This window comes from Falco naumanni, chromosome 12, assembly GCF_017639655.2.
Source record: "Falco naumanni isolate bFalNau1 chromosome 12, bFalNau1.pat, whole genome shotgun sequence".
NCBI lineage: Eukaryota > Metazoa > Chordata > Aves > Falconiformes > Falconidae > Falco > Falco naumanni.
This window is the reverse complement of record NC_054065.1, coordinates 11,516,635-11,537,078: the sequence shown is the minus strand read 5'-3', so window position 1 is coordinate 11,537,078 and position 20,444 is coordinate 11,516,635. Positions and strand designations below refer to the sequence as shown.

The window sequence follows — 20,444 nt, the reverse complement described above, 5'->3', positions numbered from 1 at the left end:
CAATTAGCAGCGCATCCTCGAGGTGCACTTCAGTGAGATGGGTTGTATCAGTCCCGTTTTCCTTCAGCTCTGGGCCGTGTGCTCCTGCCTGTTTTCTCACACTGGGCTTTGCTTCGGGCTGATTCAACCCACCAATCCAGCAGAAAACTAATTTAACATAAAAGGTTTTGTTTTTTTTTTTTTCAAAAACTTGATTTCCAGCCAAGTCAGTGAATTGAGTGACCTAGTGAACCCTGGATTCAGTGCAAGGGAGGGTGTAAAAGCACCTGCTTTGGTGGTGAGCTCTTGTCCAGGCAGCTTTGTTTCCCACTGGCCAGTCTTTCCCCCCTCATTCTGTTTTCCTTTTTCCAGACTTCCGACCGCCTATCTCCTCTCTTACCTCTTCTTAGACAAAACTAGTGAAACCCAAGCGCTAACATGGCTGGTTTGTTCACACCTCACTCTCCTGAGGCCTTAAGTTTAAAAGCCAGGCTCCTAGATCCACCCAAGTCACCCCCAAGGCGATGAGCCCCCAGCTCTCCCCACCACAGGCCACCATGGCCACCACCGCTGCCCACTTCGCAGTGAGGTGTCACGGCCGGCCGGCCCCACCACACACGCCGTGAGTCCCTCAGCCCCATCGTCCAGTCTCACACGAGGGGACTCCGGTGTGAGGCCTGCGGGTCACGGCCGGGCAGCAGGCAACTCGAGGTGCGTCACCACTGCCATTTGCCCCCTGAAAGGCACCGCAAAGCACCCGGACAAGCGAGGGGCGGTGTGGGGGTGTGTGGATTTTCCTTCAGTATAAGCAGGCTCCTTCCCAGGGCGTCACCGGCCCTTCTCGTCCTCAGAAGAACGGAGCCCACCGCCAGCACCGAGGCAGCTTTTTTAAGACGGCTCCGCAGAGCAGGGCTGCTCGGGCCGGCCCGGGCGGGAGCCGCGGGAGCCCCCAGGACAGCCAGGCGGCGGGGCTGCCCCTCGCCCCGGGACACCCCTGCCCGGCCGCCCGGCCCGCAGCCCGCCGGCAGCCGCTCCCTCACGGGGCGCGCCCGCTGCCACGCTCCCGCCTCCCGGCCCGGCAGGCGCGGCGCGGCGGCGCTCGGGCGCCACCCAGCGGGGCCTTGCGGCGCGGCCACGTCCCCGGGGGGCGGGCGGGCATTTCCCTCAGGTGAGAGGCGGCCGTGCGGCACGTCGGTGCGGGGAGGGCGAGTCCCTGCCGGGCCCTGGGCGCTTCTGAGAGCCTGTTGTGTGCGGGGAGAGACTCGGGCACCTGGGGAACCACGGAGGGCTCCGTGCCCCTCCTGCCCTGAACGGACTGCACATATGGCACCACACCGGGTGCAGCGCTAGGAAGGGACCCGAGGGCCGCGGGCTCCTAAGGGAGGCACCTCATGTGCCTCCGTTCTCACATGGGCGACACCCCCTCCGAAAACCAGGTGACACCCCCTCCGAAAACCAGGCAGCGCTGCTGCATTTCCACCTCACGGTGAGGCTGGTTCGTACCCCAGCGCCTCCCACGGGTCTGGTTTCCAGCTGTGCCTGCCCATGGCTGCCGGGCATCATTCTGCTTTGGTGCCGGTGCGGGCCCTTGCCCCGACCCAGCCGGGCCCTGGCCTCTGGAGCCCGCAGCCCCTGGCGGGAGGCGGGTGGCTGTCACGCATTGTGGTGGTGGCAGAGCTGGGGGTCAAGAGACAGCAACAAAGGGCAGGGTTCGGCACGGTTGTCAGGCGCTGTCCCCAGGGCGGTGTGTGGCCTCAGTGAAGTCACCAGGCCGTGTGTGCCTCAAACTACCCCTGCAAAGCGTCCGCTCTCAGGGCCAGAGGGAACCAGGGCCGGTTAGGGGGAGGCATTTGACACGTGTGTGTCCTTGGAGCCAGCCAGTCCCCGGGTGACCTTTGGAGCCTGGTGCCGCTCATTGCTGCACAGCCCCACCTTGCCCTCCGCACTCCCACTTGCAAGCCCGCACCAGCAGTTCCAAACATCATCCCAAAGGCATAATTGCATCATGACTTTTAAAAGTGGCATGATACTGTTTTGGATAAAAATATCAAGGAAGATTTAAATGTTATTGCCCAATGCTAGTTTGCAGCCTAACGCAAATGAGAGTACCATGAGATCAAACAGATTTCCTATTCTGCACATTTACAAATTCCATTTGCACCTGCATTTGGGAGAACACAGCAATAAGTCAAAAAGTAAGCATATTTTTTAGCATTCTTTCTGCATTTTTGAACTAGGATCTGATGCAAAATAGTGAAGTCGATAACTTACCTACATAATTTGCTGCATCACACACTGCGGGCTCTTCAGAGTAACTTTTGATGTGTATCAGACTTGTTCAGAGTGTACTGCTAGATTTTATGCTTACTTTAAACTTCTTGCTCAACAGGACTTCTAGTTGTGTGAGGAATACAGGTCTAGAAACTCCTTTAAAAGCATTTTAAATGTAAAAAAAACTTTTTTTAAAAAAATACAAGTTTCAAAAGGGGTTGTTTTGCATGTGGAAGATACACCATATTTTGCCATTATAATACTTCCAGAAATTGTTTTCTTGCCTTTGAAATAACTGTAAGACCAAACTAACCTTTACACCCTCATTCTGTTTATCGTGTCATATAACCCACACACAATCTTACTGAAATGAAAACAATTTAAATTGCTTTGGCATTATATTTAATTTTGCGAGCTCTGGGGCAAGCTCTTCCATTTCTGTCTTTGACTTTTCTAGGTGTTCTGCTTGCTTAAGTCCTGCTTTCCCAGTCCAAGCTTATTGAGTAAAACATAAAGTATCTCCTTTATGAACATGAAGGATTTCAAAAAACTGCTTAGGAACTTGCTAAAGGCGATTACATCAGTATGCAATAGAAGTGTATTAAGTACTTTATGTGCCTGTTGACATACAAATCTGTGTTTGCATGTGCATTTGAAAACTGGAAAACAAAACAAGGAAACAGAAAAACATGTTTCAGTTGCTGGTAAAATTTCTTCTAAAGGTTGGGATTTTACTCTGTTGTTCTCAGAAATAACTGGTATTTCAGTTTGAATATAAAAGCACAGTCCAATGGAAATGCTTCTAAAACAACTACTCTGACCTTAATAAATCTGCCTGTCTAAGAGATGCTTTTCTAGCTGCTCATTGGATTTGGATTTTTGAAACTACATATTGAGTAACTGTGCAGTAACTTTAAATAGTATCTATAAGAAGTGGCAGTAGAAGAAACATTTTCACTACTTTCACAGACAGCAGTACTGCTTATACTCCAGAATGTACTGGCAGGGATTTTGTTACTTCTGCTAAAATATGGTACAAAATTCTAGTCAGTCAAAAAACCCAAATCTCAATCTGGACCACACTGAATAATGATTCCCCATATAACCTACTGGTTTAATCACACTAACACAGGCTGGGTGAAATATATCTAAATCAGAAAAAAAACCCACCACCACAATGAAAACATGCAAACATTTAAAAGGCCGTTATTACCATTCTTGACAATTGATATGAATACCTTCTTTTACAAGAGGGCTAACTTGGTGTTGAAGTTGCTGCAGTCTTTTTTTCCCACAAGGTAGCAGCACTAGAACTGTGAATGAGCAACAGGCTCATGAGTCCATCTCACCAAAATTCAGAAAGGCTCCCTAGTTTATTTATTTTATAGTCTTTACGAATCTGCACCTCAGAATCAGAGGAAAATCTTCTTAAACACCAGGACTGGGTACAAATAGCAATTAAAATAATGAATAACTCCAATTTATTAATTTTTCATTGAGGGTACTGGACAACTGTTCAGGGCAAGAGCCACAGAGAATATTGACAAGTCTTGACAGTGAATGCTTCCCTTCCCTTGAGGTAAGAAATAATTTTGTTTATTTCTACAGCAAAAGATTCAGAAGAACTCAATACAACCTGACAGAACAGTAGGATTTCTGGCAGGCTGGTTCCAAGCCTGGTCAAAGGTACTTAAGCTTTCACAATATTTGGTGATTTATTAACAAGGTTAGATTTCACACTTAGAAGACAACTGCTGAAGTAATAAGCCTGAAGTGTTACTAACACATCAAAAGTTTCTGTATTCGTTACAAGCAGTAGATTAATCTCTAGTTAGGGAGGAAGGGCATTTCAGAAAGAACAGCATACCACACAAAAAATTTACAAAAGGATTACAGTTAAGGAATTTTATGTCAATTGTAAAATACAAATGCCTTCATACAGAAATGAAAATACTGGTAAATTAAGCTACATCTTGGCTGGAAACAGCATGTGTCAGTCAGTTACAGTGTAATGGTTTTCTCATCCATTGAACACAATTTCTCAGTAATAAGTTGACTTTTCTAACATGACCCAAAAATACTGTCCAAGTTCAAAATTACCCCAAGGACAAGTTAAACTACATGGCCTGGTTTTACGCAAGCAGCAGTGTAAGAAGGCTGGTGCCCTATGCAGGTGTGTCAGTGTTGCAGCTCCGGGGTGCGGAGCTCATCCTCAAACATCTGCCTGGGCCCAGGGGTGAAGGAAGGCAGAATTTTCACAGGGTCTTACCACCCCAGAGCTGCTGACCTTCATGCAACTTGTTGAAACTTCACTATCTTGACATCTTTCTTCTGTCAAAATTGCCTGAAATTAAGCGACAGGTTCATGAGCTGCTGGGTGGAGAAAGTGTCATGGTATTGCCTGACCGAAGAACAGCGCACAGACAACCTGAGGACATAAGCTTCGTCTTCTTAGGAAGTAAGGCTAAAAATACATGGTGCTAACCATTTTATAACAGGCGGTGGTCTGGACTTGCATGTTTTTTAGGACTTCAGGTACAAAGTTTCTTTGGAACTAGGAAAAAATCCACATCCAGAAGAATAATACTTTTTTAAAAACAGTTCTTTCAGGTTTTTAGAACATACGTCAGGTTTAGGCCAATTTAATTGTGTCAAATCCAGGTAAATTTGTGTTTAGATCCCCAGCTTGGAATGCTGTTGTGTTCTGGCAGGTTTCTACATACATGTGATAACTTCTGTCCTGCTCTGCCTGGGTAAAATTGCCTCAGGTAAAAACTAAATAAGGAGTTTGGGACCAGACAGGTGACCTGATTTTCACAATTGCTATGCACCCAGGCAACTGTAGACAAAAGTTTTCCTGGTCCATTGTTTTTGAAAGCAGGCCGGCTTGTCTAAGGCCTGCACCTGAGACAGCCACTTTGGAAAACGTTTGAAAAAACTCGCTTAGGTTTTTGTATCCATAATCTGTTTCATCTTTATGCTGTGTTTGCCCTCCAATTAACTATCTTTTAAGAATCCTTTCCTGTTTTAATTGACTTATAGAAAGATTTTGGCAGATGGTATTAAAAAGAGAAAACAAAGGTTCTCCAACAATTTTTTTATTGCCATTCTTGAACATATGTAATACCATCAGCATGGAGATTCATGTAGTCCCATTCCATTTTAAAATGCTTATGGATTATGTAACTTAAAACAATTACTTATAGTTAAAATTGTTCTTTAAAATAATTTTATTTTAGTAAAGTATCCATAAAATTTTGAAGATATTTCTATCCTTGGTTTAAAAACTTCGAATTACAAACATATGAACAGATTATACTTTTTTTTTTTTTTGTAACTAGAAAGACTGGAGAACACTTAAACAGTATTTGTTTTTCCATCTGAACACATTTCTACTTTTCAGGTTGTAGTTTGGTCTCACATAGGGCTAGTTTCATCCTCAGGTTCTTAATGGATAATTAGATAGCAGCTGTAGTTATTTTAGAGGAAGTTTTTATTTGAAAATGAATAGACATTAGACTGATTTACATTTGCTAATTTGCAGTAAGACTGAACATTCTTGAGCTCTTGGTACCTTTTTAAAGCACTTCTTTTTTAACAAACACTTTGTTCACTCTTTAAAGGCAGTTAGTATGTTTTTTAAGAAATACTTTGTTTCTGAGTGATATAGCTAAGGAAAATTGCAACTGATGAGGAGCAGTTTCTTTCATTGCACAGATACAGTGGTTTCCATAATGATGATTATTCCATAATTTCTGCCTCTGTTCTGCACTAGCACTTGTGAGCTTATTAGAAATTTCTGTTCTGGTTTTAACTTTCCATCTAGGCCACTAAGGCTATGTGTACGTTAGCGGGGACTGGCAGGTGTGCGTCTGTGGGCAAAACAGTTGGTGCCGAGGCCATTCCTTCAGCCCTCACAGAGGAACACCAGTTTTACGCTTTCCAGATTCTGCCAGGATGTTGTGCCCAAGCACCCTCCAGAAGCCTTCAGGAAGGCGAATGGGCACAGCAGGCTGTCTGCAATGATCCTTCTGCCATTCAAGGCCAAAAGCAGGCGGCAGATCCAGAAATAAATACAGTCATACAGGAGAGAAGGGTCTAGTGAGTCACTGATGACAGTGACATCCCAGGTGGGATGCAGGAGCAGCACCTCCCGCACCCTGTTAAAGCCAAGTTCCTCCAGACTTTGGGCAATCTGTAACAGGCTTGGGTGAAATCAGCTTTGGGCCCTTAGATGGCTAAAACCGCAATGGTGTTGTGCCAGGGCTGCTCCTCTTTCTGGCAGCCGGACAGCGGCTCGCCATGATTTTGCAGCTTCGCGCCTCAGCTGATGCCGTAAAAACAGCTTCCCTGGGCCCAGAAGCAGCGAAGATGGAACAGCCACGGGCCCAAGAGGGACACGGGCAAACCCGCACTCCAACAGCCAATTCGAGCCACTCCTGAAGCAGGCGCGGCACGTCCCCCCGCGGCGCCGCTCGGCGGGGCTGCCACCGCCGGGGGGCTGCCACCGCCGCGACCCGCCCGCCCCACCCGGGCCCCGCTGGCCCGGAGGCCGCCCGCCCGCCCCGGGGCTGCCAGGGCGAGGGCGGCGGGGCAGGCCCGGCCCAGCGCCCTCCTCCGCGGGGCAGCACCCGCCGGCTGCGGCCGTGCCGGCAGGGCCCGCCCCCCGATCCGGGTACCGCCGCCCCCCGTGCCGCGGCGGGAGAGCGGCGGGGCCGCGCCCGGCCCGCACTCGCTCTCGCTCCCTCTTCCGGACCGGCCCGCCGGTACGTAACGGGGGCGGCGCCGGGCCCGGGCCCGGGGATGGTGCTGCCGCCGCCGGCGACCCCTGCCGGGGCGGCGGGGCTGGGGCGGGCTGCGGGGCGGGCGGACTCCGCGGGGCGCCAGCGGGGCCCCGGCGGCGCGGGGTGGCCGGGGCGGCGCGGGCTGCGCTCCGGCCTGGCGGCTGGGCGGCCGCCGCTGCGCAAAACCCGGTGACACGAGTTTCTCGCATTAAAACAGAAATATCCCAAGGTGTGGAGAAGGTGAGGGGCGAAGGCTGCGGCCCTGCCATCGTGCGGTGCAGGCGCGTGTGCCCTTCACCCCCGCCCTCCCCCGGCGGTGCCGCTGCCGTACGGCGCCGTGCTGCTGCGGCCCCGCGGCGCGGTAACTTTGTACCGCCAACAACCCGCCGGTTGTTCCAGCCCGGCACTTCTGCCACTTCCGAGCAAAGCACGTCGTTTGGGTAGACCAGGAGAAATCTCAAATTCCCCACTGTTTGTTGTCTCACGATTTCAGGAGAGCGCAGACATGTCTCCCTTCGAAAATAAAGGACTGATACTGGGCGTGATGGCAGGGACGGCCGGAATAAGCCTGATGCTGATTTGGTACCGTAAGATTCGAAAATTCGGTGCAGCCGAGTGTGTGCCTGCGTTCCCAGATGTAGGTGACAGGCTTAACTCTGTGGGCTTGCAAAACGAAGCTCCTAACGAGCAAGGAGCAGTGATGGTTTTACATGGAAGACAACTGCAGATACTAGAAAAATTGAATGGCTTGCTAGTAAGCGTGGACGAACTGAAGAGAGAGGTGAAATTTCTGAAAGAAGCTATTCCAAAGCTTGAAGAGCTGGTTCGAAATGAGCTTCAAGGGAAGGGAGATACTCAGAGAGTTAGCCCATCACACAGAGCAACAAAACGGAGAAAAGCTGAGACATCTTCTGGTGCACCAGAAACTACCAGCTCTGAGGAGGCAGAAAGTGAAGGAGGGTAAGTCAATAATATTTTATGTATACTACAGTACACATGCAGTGCAAATTACGTTGTTACTGCTGTGAAACTTTGTAAACAGGAGCTGTTTTAAAGTTTTGTGTATATTTTGCATTTCTCTATATTCGGGTGGAAATACCCAAACAAAAACAACCCAACATTCAGATTAGTGATTTTTAGATCAGAGGAAACTCTGGGTGACCATCTCTGAACCTGCACTATGGCTGAAGTTGGCTTAATGCCAAGCATAATTCAGATTTGTAAGGGCGAATTTGGTAACGATCTGATGTGGTATTGCTACATAGCTGTGCAATGAGAGGCAAAGTTCAGAATAATGGTGCAATTTTAAACCTGCTTCTAGTAAGAAGGTAGTCTTGTCTTGTGCCTCTCTGACAGAGCTTGTCCAAGCTGTACGAATGCGCTTGTGCTTTTTATAATTGTCTTCTGTGGACCTTAAAGATGAGAGTTGTTACAGTGTTCTGCCTAAAGGTATTGCATGCTATGAAAACTGTCCAAATGCAATACGTGTACAGACGGCAGTATGGTTATGTGTATTGGCTGTTGTATATGCTTTCTGGTGGCTTAAAAAGTAACCAAGGGATTTGGGATACTGACGCAGTAAAATGCCTAGTTTTGATCACACCTTTTAGTCCCATTGGGGTTAATGGGATCTTTTATACATGGGAGGAACATGCAGAAGCATCAGATGTACCTGGAACCCAGGAGAGGAACCATATTCTTGTCTTCTCAAATGTTCCCTAATATACCCTCCAGTAGTAATGTAAAAATGGTGATAACATTACTCTCCTGTAATTGCAACTTTGTTTTGACATACTCAGATTAGATAGTTACGTGCAACTTAATGAGGGTATGTTTATAGCAACTGAGTTTTTTGAACCATCTCCTCAGTGTGTTATACGCACCCATGTAGGCAGCATTATGTCTGTGCATTGCCTATCTTGAGTCACTTTTTTCTCTAAAGATCTATTAATTAACTGTCATATTCTGAAGACAGCAACATGCTGCATATAATAATTACTGAATTCTATTTTTTAAGAGTTCCTGTGGGCATGGTTTCTTGTTGTGTTGCATCCCAGCCCACACACTTCACAAGACTCAAATGTTAATACCATATTTTAAGATCTGTCAGTTCTACTATGAGCCAGTTCTTTATTTTAAGTATTCAGTATGGACAGGGATATTTAAAGACATTCCTCCTTCACACAGTGTAGAAACATTTCAGTTCTATGAGTTTCTCAGGTGGTTTTATCCATGAATTGGTTTGCAGAGGCCTTTACGTTATGCATAAAATATTTGGAGATGTAGATAAGGGTAAAGGACCAGTTTATGAGTAATCAGTTCACAGATGCAATATGGGGCTTATTCAACACCCAGCATTTGAGAAGATCCTGTTTTTTGGTCAGGATTGCTGCACTGCTGTTTGAGAACTAGCCAAGGAAACTTGTTTCTTCACGTTCTTCTGTGTGACAAGCTGATGAGATGATCCAATATGAGTGATTATAGTGTGCAAGAGCTTTGAATGTGTCCTTGAGAGAGGCCTTCTCTGACATGTATTTGAGCACAGTCAGAAGGAAGGAAGATAATTCAAGGTTATAGATAGTGTTAGTCATTTGGGTATGTGCTTTTCCAATGCTACTTTTTAATCCCTTTTGAAAAGGGGTGTTTTTTTCCCTACTAACACCTTGTACTTGATATGCTTGTTTTGGGTATCTTCTCTAAATTCATTTTGTTAAAGTAATTTTCTTTTTGTACTTTTTTTCTTCCTCTTGCAGATGGAAATAGGTTGTTAATCCTAATATATGTACACTTGCAGTGTATATAGCTTTTTCTGAGGTGTTCTGTAACCATAATGACACTGGTGCATGTTCTGTGAGAGTTTGCTGTGACAGGCAATAATAATAATATTTTTTTTTTCAGTTAATGTGCATCACCATTTCATGCACTGTAGGTATAACCATGTCTATTGTTTTATACTGTTCTGTGGTGAATTCTACACACAATAATGTATTCAGTTGCTAGTTCGTGCACTAGAGAAATAATTTTTCTCTTTGTTACAGATTAAACTTTTTTTCACTTTGTGTATTCTAAAGTACATGCAACATGTTTCGCTGCCTCAGCAGTATTTTTATGATCTAGAAGATAGGATTTTGCTTGTGTTAAGCACTTCTGGTTTTAAGTGACAAATGGGTAGAAGCTGGGAATTGACAGATGAAGTAATCTTAAGAGTTTTATGGACTTACACTGGATGACTACATTGGTTTCAGATTTGTAAACTTCTTCCAGAAAAGCTTTTAATGCTACTGTTTTTTCCATAAAATATTTGAAGCTGACAGTCTCTGATGTGGTCCTCACTGCTTTGGTGATATTCTGGTCATATTCTCAGTGTCACTGTTGGTATTTAACACCTTGGGAAGAGAAGCTTTCTGTTTTGCCTTTCAAAATTCATATACCTCTCTAAGAGGAAAAATATCACACGCTTTTTAATAAATGAGATGTTTTTACATAATGACAGGTGGCCTGAATGGAAAGTACACTGAATGGATGGGACATTGACTGAATGCTGAAGAGCCTACGATTTCTAGTCTGCGCTTTTCTGTGTTCTATTCTTAACGGTTTGTTTCAGGTTTCCATCATGTACTAGTAAAACCTCAGTCTTTTAACATTTGAGAATGTGTAACAAGCACCCGTTCATTTACAAACAGAGTAAATTGTTTCTAGATGATCAGCTTGGATGGAGGGTGTCACCTAATTCTCCTCTTCATAGTTTTAAAGCTGTTTCCTTCCTGATACAGCAGTGATGAACCATTGACATCAGTGTCATGTTTGGGATGGGTCTTCAGCTGGCCTGGCATCCAGGCTTTTCAAGTTACGTTTGGCTTCAGTCATCAGAAGATTCACCACAGTAAATCCTTTTCCTACAGATGTTTTATTTATAATTTTTCCTTGAAATAGTTTAAACATTCAGCAGGAAGAAACATTTCCCTTGTCTGTTTCTGAGTATCACTTCACTTACCATTTCTTCATTTTTTCATTTATTTTTGCTGCCCATTTGTTTTCAGTGCAGCCCTCAGCTGTCCTAAGAATCTGATTTGCCAAACTTTTCCTCAAAAGCTGCTTGTCATTACTAATGGATATGCACTCTGCTGGATCATACAGTGCAAATTTGATCCAGATCAGCCTGTGACATATAATCACCTTTCTATTGAATTAGCTGGAGCAGATGAGAAGGTGTTTGTGTCAGCTTGTTATTTTTTTAAGCTGGCAGAGAGACAACAGATGATATTTGATCTGTCTAAAAGCTGAAGTGTTGTGAACAGATGATACCTGGTTAGGGCCAGTGTCTGCCAATTTACAGGCAATCCAACACAGGTTTTGAACCAGCAAAGTGAGTTTATACCACAGTGGTGTTTTATAACATGTACCTCAGGGTTTTTTTAATCCAGTACTAGGTGCCTGGATTTACTGAGTAGCGTAACCACAGTGCGGTGAGTCTCCAGCACAGTTCTTATTTGTTCTTTGGACTTTGAACAGTCCCTTGTGATCCAACTGAGTCCTGTTGGTTGACCATTGCTCCTCACATTCTTACCACTGTTTTTCTCTTTTAAATAAAATCTGTTGGTAATAAAGGTGAAAACAAGTTGGCACTGACTGTAGATGCTTTTAAAGTTCTGTCATTTTCTCAAATATTGGTCCATGTGTTTATCACATGTAAATATTCACTTTTCTGTTTATCATCTGATAAAACCTCTTGTAGGAAAATACCAGATAAAATTGCAAGTGTCAGTGCTGTTATAGGAAATATTTATAAACCAAACCATAATGACTCTTCCTCATTTTTTTTTTTTTAATTTCCCTTTTGGATTACTGTCATCAGCCCTAGTCTCCACTTCTGTTTGTGCTGGTACTGATATTTTTTTTTTATAGTATTGCTTTTCGTAACATTTTTTTCTAAAATCGCTATCCTGCTAGCTGCTTTGTTGAAGTCACTTATCAAGCTCTTACCATAGTTTTCTATCAGTATCTGTTACACTCTTATTTTGTCCTTAAGTAGCTGGAAGGACTTCCTGTCTTGTAATAAAACTGGCTTCAGTTCAACTTGGTGAAGTACAGTTTACCCAAGTTGTTAGAAAAAATCCTAGCTGTTTATTTTTTAGAAGCCTGTATTGCCTTCTTAATGTTATGTGTTCATGCTTAAAACATCTCAGCTATGATAAGGATCGAACAGAGAACTAGTAAGAAAATTAATGTCATCAGAAACAAAATGTCTAGTTTGCCAAAATGGCTGAAGTGATACTTAATGTTTTATACTAGATTAAATTAACTTGCTGTCATTTTTACCCCTGTGACTCCTGAGCAATGTAGGAGTTTGCCTGGTGTGTGTGACTAGTGAGGTGGGAACTCATCACGAATAAGTCATGAAGCCCTTGCGTGTCGCCTTGATGCTTTTCCTGTGGGAAATGCTGGGAGGCAGCAGTGTCAGCTCTGGAGCCAAAGTAGAAGAGACAAGGAAGAGGCGACCCTCTGAAGGCACTATGAAGTTATTTTTCTGAGGAAAGAAAGGAAGAATTCAGAGTAATGCTGGTACATCTCAGGGGTAGCTAGCACGCTGAATCCTAAGCACTAGCACTTGTTTGCACTCCCTTGGACATTTTGGTATCAGGACATTTAATTTCTGGCCTTCTTATGAAAAACAGTATGCGCTTCGGATCAAACTTGGTGAAGACTGGAAACATTTTCTTTCTTTTGTTTGAGAATGTTATTCTTCTCTGTTGATTGTGCCCTTTAGTGTCGCTCCATCTCTTCTCATCTACATCAGCAGGCACAGGGTTGTATGGTTCGTTGCAGTCCCTAGGAATTACTGGCCTTGCCTACACTGAACAAAATTATTCAATGCTGTGTTTTTCACTTCCCATAGGTTGTTTTATAGGTATTGTTTTGCCTTCTTTAAAGCCAATCGACAAGTAAATTGAAATTTATGGCACTTTCATCAATGTTTAAGAGGTCTGCTCCACATTTAAGTTCTTTGAGAATTCATAAAGCAGACAGAGGAGACAGGAGAGAATTTCTGAGGACAATGGAGGTGAGAGGGAGTGGGGAAGAAATGACCTGTCCTCTCTGCTGTTTCTCAGCACAGATGTGGTCTGGAGATCATGTTTCAGTAGAAGAAGTGGAATGAGGAAAGGCTTGATGCAGTATGGTCTGATCTTAAAAGATTATTCTTCCATGGTATTTTATAATTATGGCTTTATATGTGGCACATATATATATATCTATATATACACACAGGTTTATAATTATTAACTCCTTATGGCTTTACATCATCTGTTAGATAGCAACCTACTTCACACTTTTTCCATTTGAGTGTCTCTATGAATATTCTCATATGACTGATCTGATGTCCTGTGAGTTTGGTGTTTGGCCTCACTCTGATGTTTAACCATGACAGTTTGATACAATGCTGCTGAAAATCTCTGCTGGGCTAGTTTGGAGTGACAAGGCTTGGCTGTCAGCCCAGCCTTGGCCTTTATATTTTGGGTGGGAGAGTAACATTTCCTAATAATCACTTTTGTCTGTTTTCTAACATTGGAACGGTAGTGATCATAGAAATCTTAGGAAATGTTTATGCAGTGAAGATAAAGATGACGACATCAACACTGATTTCCAGACAGTGATTCCTTACTTTCATATCTACCTGCTTAGGTTGCATTTGATGCAGTGCCCAAATTCTTGTAACTAAAGACATACAATTGCAGTAATGTGTGGGAATTTGAAATTGCCTTAACTGCTTAGCTGTTGCTATTTTATATTAGGTTTTATTACTAGTTTTATTACCCTTATTTTAGGTTGGTAATTGCACAAATCCTCAGTGCATTTATCTCTTTATTAGGGGGGCTGGGGCATCCAAACCATTTGTGGAAAGGTACTTTCCAAACATACTTCACGTCATAGGATTACATATTAGAGCTAGAAGACTGCCCCCCTCCCACCAAATCCCTTGCACTTTGGTCAAGTTAGTGTTCTTACAAATACAGCCTATATATGATGTAGCTCTGCACCCACTTCAGTGTAACTATGGAAGAACAAGATGCTGTGCTTTTGAAGATGCTTCAGAAAAACAAAGTAAGTGTTTGGTGACTTAGACTCTGCAGGATACAACATAGGATGTATCATCAACTTCATCGTAATCAAGATTATGTGAAACAAACCTGTAGGAATCTAGGAAGTTTCCCATCTCTGCTCTGCTCCATGTTGTTTTCCAGTTTGAACATGTACACATGTTTTATGTATGTATTGTTTTATCTAAATGTATTTCTGACTCCTCTTTCCCCCATTAGCGGGTTAATTTTGCAGTGAAACTGTCAGGCCATGTCTAGCACTTTTGTACCTTGATAAGCAGTTGTACTTCTTCATTTATAGGCTGTAAGTATATCTGCTTATGGTTTAGTTCTGGTCACTTCTAAAAGCAACACATTGGAAACAGAATATTTAGGAGTCATGATTATTAACCTCCATTTATACTGCTAACATGCTGTACTGGTAGTATTGCTGGAAAAAATTTTTCTATATTTTGACTGTCATGGCCTACTCTGATTATTCACTTGCTTAATGTGTATGGTATATTTCATGCTTTTTCTGCTCAGTTACCATTTAAAGAATCTCTGAACCTGGCAGCTGATATTTTTACATTATTATTTCTCATGAGAGCAGTATTTTCTAAAGCGGCAGTGCAGAAAATAGGCTTTTCTGTCCATTTTTTGTACATAAGAAAAGATGTACTTTTAAAAAATAGAGCCATTCAGCTGCTCCTATATGAAATTGGAGTACCCTAATGTACGCTCAGCACTTTGGACAGTAAGGCCACCTGCTTATCTCTGTATGTTATTTATGGCCTTTGTAAAATATTCCTTTGTCCTTGACTGCTTGTGCTGAGTACTTGTGCGCTAAACATAATGAATTAATATAAACTCTTTCCCAGCTTCAGGCATTCTGACCCTCAGAATGTTCAAAGTAAAGGAATTGGTCACAGTGGTGGTACTGCTTATATTTAGATCTTACAAGCGTTTACCAAAACATTGTGTAAGTGATTCTTAACAGCACTTATGGTTTGGTCAGTAAGCTCATTCCTATTTAAAAAAAACAAAGAAATTGAGGTAAAGAGTTGAAGAGGCCTAGTCAGGGTTACAAAGCATGTCTTAATACACATCAGTGATTTAAAGTGTTCTGCATTTGAAACACAGGGATACATGTGTTTCTAATATGCATCTGCATTTTTTTAATGCAGTATTAGGCAGCAGAATGGTGTAATTACTTGCCTGTTATGTTTGGAATATGGTTGTGCTGTCCCTTTGAAGATAAAGGTTTTGTAATAATAATTATAAGCTTGTAATAACAATAATAATAATAAGCTTGATACTGTGAATAAAAACTCCTTTAAGGTTGGACAACTGGAAGAAATTGTGCTCTGAAAGTTTTGCATTTGAGTTTAACAATGCTTTACCAATATTTTTAGAAAAGATGGTTATTATTTTCTGTGATTTTAGTTATCTTACAGCTCATACTGATTCTGAAGGAGACTCTGAGGAAGAAAAGGGATGTATCGAATCACCCGATGCCATTGTAAAATCAGAAGAAGCGGAGTTATTTAATCTTTTACAGCAGGTAGACAATTTGCACAAGGGTTCAGAAGATGATAAAAAGGAGGGCTTCAGACTGCTGCTTGAGAAAGATGACAAGGTATTAATGGGTAAACTTAATATTATGTTGCTATTAAGTCATGCTTTGCACTGCTTTTGAGAATTCCCTTAATACAAGCATTAAAATGCACACAGGAATGGAAGATGAAATTGCATGCCTATTTTTAAAATACAGTGAAAAAGAAATATTTCAAGGTGGCATCAATATTCATGTTGGGTGGGCACAGAAGATTTATTATTTTATATCACATCTGGTCTTAATAAATGCAAAATGTTGTTTGATTTATGTATTCTTGTATGCAACAAAGAAATGATACTTACTTTTACTGGTTTCAGAATGGTCTATGTGAGAAAGTCCTGCGTAATTAAGCAGTACCCAGACCTAGTATTCTCAACAAATCAAACTAGGAGCCTGTAACCTGCTTATACCTTTCTGGTGTACTTCATGTGAAGTTTTCTTTTGACTTTACTCTGCGCATATGTAACTCCAGATAAAATTTCAAAATGGTTTCACATATAGTGCTTAATTCAGTGTCTCGGTTTCTTCTGATTTGGCAAACATTAGTTCTGATTATGTTTTCATTAACGTATTGAAATACCCAGGAAGGTAGATGAGATACTAATTGTGAGTCAGTGTGGTGCTTACGGCATCCCCGAAGAAAGCACACATCACATCATGCAGGGATCTGTCGGCTTTTCCTTTTTATTTTTTTATATTAAAACAACTTTAAAACTGGTTTATGAAATAAAACTTCTTTAGATGGCTCAGGGTATCTCCAGAAGCTGTATTATATTGTCCTTAGGTCATGAAAAGTTCGTCATCTGGTTGTTCCCATATAAACTAGAAGCAGTATAGAAGGATGCAAAATAACCAAAAATTTATGCCATATTCTGATAACCTGTTTTAAGGATTATGAAAGGAAACTGTTTAAATCACGTTCTGATCAGTTTAATTACCCAGCTGTCCTCTACTTTCAGTATGAAAACTGTGTGGACTTTCTTTGGAGACTTGCACGTGCTTATGGAGATCTGTTTGAGATGACTGCTGATGCTGAGGAGAAGAGGAAATATGTAACTGATGGTAAGTAGAGGAAAAACGTTTATGTGGAATGCCATCTGAATGTGGTGAAACCTGCTTTGAACTTTGGTTGAGTTTTCCAGTCCAAGGAATTTCCAGTCCAATAAATGGGAACATTTGTGCTGTAATAATAATGTTTTGTGCAATAAACTGCCACAGTATACAACTTCAGGGCATTGTTTCCTCACTGGAGAGATTAAAAATCATTGAAGGAGAGGTATTGTGGGTCATAATTGAAGGCTGTTGACCCTGGATGGTGTCTTAAAATCCCGTATTTTGTTGAGAATCAGATGGATGCACAATGTGAAAAAAGACAGATGCTGTCAGTGCAGTTTCTGAATTACATCTTTGGGAGAGCAGGAGGAATAAAGAAATAAATGCCAAGGCAAAGTCAAGGTTTGTCTTTCAGCTTTCCTGTGGCAAAGGAGCACTGCTACGTATCAGCTGCCTCTTTTGTGGGGATGATGGGGCTGAAACTTTGTGATTCTGGAAAAACTATTACCCAGAAACAGCAGCTGTGTGTGACAATTTATATTGCTTCCAGGCATCTCTCCTCATGTGTCCTGTTTGACAGCTTAACCTCAACAAAGTTCTGATTTTCCTCTTCACAGCACTTTTTCTTTGTTGCTTTTAAAAGCGTTGCCCTCTCTTTCACTGTCTGGATGCATATTGGCTAGAAGTACAGTTTACATTTTCCCTTTTTCTTTTGGCCTGTCTCCCCCCCCATTTTTATTTTTATTTTTTTAAGTAAAACCTACATCTTTTCTACCTGTGCCACTCTCCTCCAGTCAACACGCTTTTTTTACAATAATCCTTTTCGCCTGTATCTGGGAATATTTCTCTCTTTTGTCTCTCCATTGCCTCTCCCTTTTTCAACGGACCAAAGCAGGTTTTATAAGTGTATTTGAAGTCTGGTTTATTTTGTATTTTTTGACACTGATCCTGTTTTCTACTTTGTTTTGTATGCAGTGACATCACTGACAAAGCAGTTTTGGCTGCCCTTTGTCATCGTTAAAGGCAGTGTCATGCCTTTGTGTCATCATTAAATATTCCATAGCCAACATCAGCTTATTCAAGGTCCTTGTCCCTATCCTTTCGTCGTCTAAATATTCATGAAGACTTGCACTGTCTTAGCTATTTAATTGATACTGTCTTTGCTTTAGTAGCAAATTGGCTTCTTTGTATGGAAATCACACAGTGCAGTAAGGATTATGACACAAACTAAATTACAACAGTAAACTCTGTTGTTGGATCCTTTGCTCCAGTGACTACATGTAGCCTCAGCTGATGAAAGATAATGGCATAGCAGAAGACAAGGAGAGATAAAGAATGATGGAATGAAACTGGGTCTTAGGTGTTGGCTCATGCTTATGAAGCGGTGGGTGGCGGCAGCCTTTTCATCTCAGTTTTTGGAAGTGATGCAGAGGGATTGTGACTGTGGGGGAGCTGGCAGTATTTTCATGGTTTTTTTCATTCCACTGGGTTGGATGACTGTGTATGCTGTTCTTTTATTTTATGAAGTTAACTTGCAATACAGAAATGTCAGTGTGGTTTAATTGGTTGCAGCTGAGACTTTGCAAACAGCAAGCATCTTATCTGAACTTCTTACTGGGAGCATGGGTTTGATCAAATCACCTACTGTCATCTTTATTCAGTTAAAAGTAGTACTTAATGTAAGTCTTTGTGCTGGAAAGGAACTTCAACTAGCTCATTTCTGTACCCAAGGCAGGAAACTGTTTCGCTGGCTCTTCTGACAGGTGCTTCTCTAACCAGCTTTTAAGGGTCTTCAGTGTTACAGACAACATGGCCTCCTTTGGCAGTCCAGTCCAATCCTTCCCTGGTTTAGCTGCATCTGAACTGGATTTTAAGGGAAAATACAAAAATTGCACCCATATACATATATATATATAGATGCACATATGTATGGATGGATGTGTAAATAATGTAAAGCCAGGTCGTTACATTGTCCATCTAAATGAAGAACCAGTTTCTTCTTTGCAGCTAAGTGCATCAGGTTGCTTCATTTTGAGAGTTGCCTAGAACATGGAAGAGTACAATGAATCTTTTAATATACTGTATTCCTTTTACAGGAAAGATCAAAGCTGAAAAGGCTGTTCAGCTGGATGCCAGGAGTGCTGAGAGTCACCAGTGGTAAGTTTGAGAATGTGTGCATTTTTGAAAACTTATATTTATAAAATCCAACAAAAAAACCCCAGTTGTCTTTGGCTCCAAATAGCACCCACAGCAAGTGATGTTTATCATGCTACAGTTTGACATCAATTTAATAAATTATTCATTAATATTTTTTCATGGTTTTATGGAACTCAGTTATCATCGGTAGCAGCTAGAAAGGTCTAAGTATTCTGTAAAAGCATTTACTATAGCATGTGAAACAACTCAATCACCATACTCCAGTACATACCATGAAATGTAGAAGGGAGTATTTGCTTAAACCAGTATGTTATTGCTCAGAGAAGTCATAGTTTTCCATTTACCTTCTCTTTCAACACTTCACAAAATAATGTAATTTAGCATTGTATTTTGTCCTTTCTTTTGCTTGTAATTATCTACATTCTAATACTTAAAAATAGACTATGGAAGCTTCAGCGAACTTCTCTTTTTTTAGTTTTATCGTATAATTTTCCTCCAAACTTGGCACTTGGATTAATTTTGTAGACCTTGCCAGGTCTAACAAACTCCGCAAATATAAATATTTTTTATCAAATCAGTGTTATCAGGGAGAAGATAATTCTGCTGTGTTCTAGCTGTATTCCTCACCTTAATATTTTATTAATCAGTTTTACTGAGCTCCTGATTTCTTTTCTAATATTGTTAACTTTTCCTTTCCATTTTGGCTTCTGTGTTCTTCATTAATCTTGTCATTACACATGTAGGATGAGATCTCACTTAACTTTTACATATCTAAACCAAATCCTTTTATCCCAGACTCCCTTCACAATCTAAAAAGAAGCAGCCACTTCTGGAGTGCAGTTCATCTGAATCCATTTTGCCCATCTGTAATGGGGTGAGAAGAATTTCTCCCGAGGTTCAGCTGACAGCATTTCCATTGCCAATAAAGTGAACACATGTCAGCTAGCTCAGGTTTAGGTACTTTAGACAAAGATATTTCATTTCATTAGGTGACACTTTGGTTTGGTCTTTGTCTCCATCTTCAAAGATGGCTATGTTATTGTTCCACACTGTGTTCATGAGTGTTACCGTATTTCTCTGATCCTTTTTTTCCTTCTGTTTATAACAACTAGTGATCCAAACACTCACTTTGTAGCAGTGGGGCACTAGAAGTGGTGTGCTGTGGGAATCTTGACTAAGCTTCACCATCACAGACAGATTTTCATTTGCTCTTTCCCGTATCTTGGAAGTAATGCTGCTGCCTGCCTGGAGGTGAAGCCTAGGTCCCAGGTGTCTATAATGTGGCAGCTTGAGACAGGAGCCTTTGCCCAGCTGTTTGTTAATTCCTATCAGCTGGAGGTTGCCACCATGACAGCAAAACTAACAAAAGAGGATCATCCGAGCATCACTCTGCAGTGCGAGGTGATTTGAAGCCCACAGCTTGAACACCTGCTGAAAGCAATTTACAGCCATTTCAGCTGTTTGCCTGTCCACAGCCATGGTCACTTCTTCAGGGTAATGCTGGTG

General features: G+C 42.2%; 1 protein-coding gene across 1 annotated transcript in view; it reads left to right on the top strand.

Moving 5' to 3' along the window:
* The first annotated feature begins 6,905 nt into the window (after positions 1-6,905).
* RMDN2 (regulator of microtubule dynamics 2) overlaps positions 6,906-20,444 on the top strand; it is a 48,799-nt gene continuing 35,260 nt past the window's right edge. Inside the window, exons 1-5 of the mRNA XM_040611857.1 lie at positions 6,906-7,016; positions 7,528-7,994; positions 15,557-15,749; positions 16,688-16,790; positions 18,878-18,938. Of these exons, the coding sequence (XP_040467791.1) occupies positions 7,540-7,994; positions 15,557-15,749; positions 16,688-16,790; positions 18,878-18,938 (812 nt within the window). The 5' untranslated portion in view covers positions 6,906-7,016; positions 7,528-7,539. The remainder of the gene's footprint in view (positions 7,017-7,527; positions 7,995-15,556; positions 15,750-16,687; positions 16,791-18,877; positions 18,939-20,444) is intronic.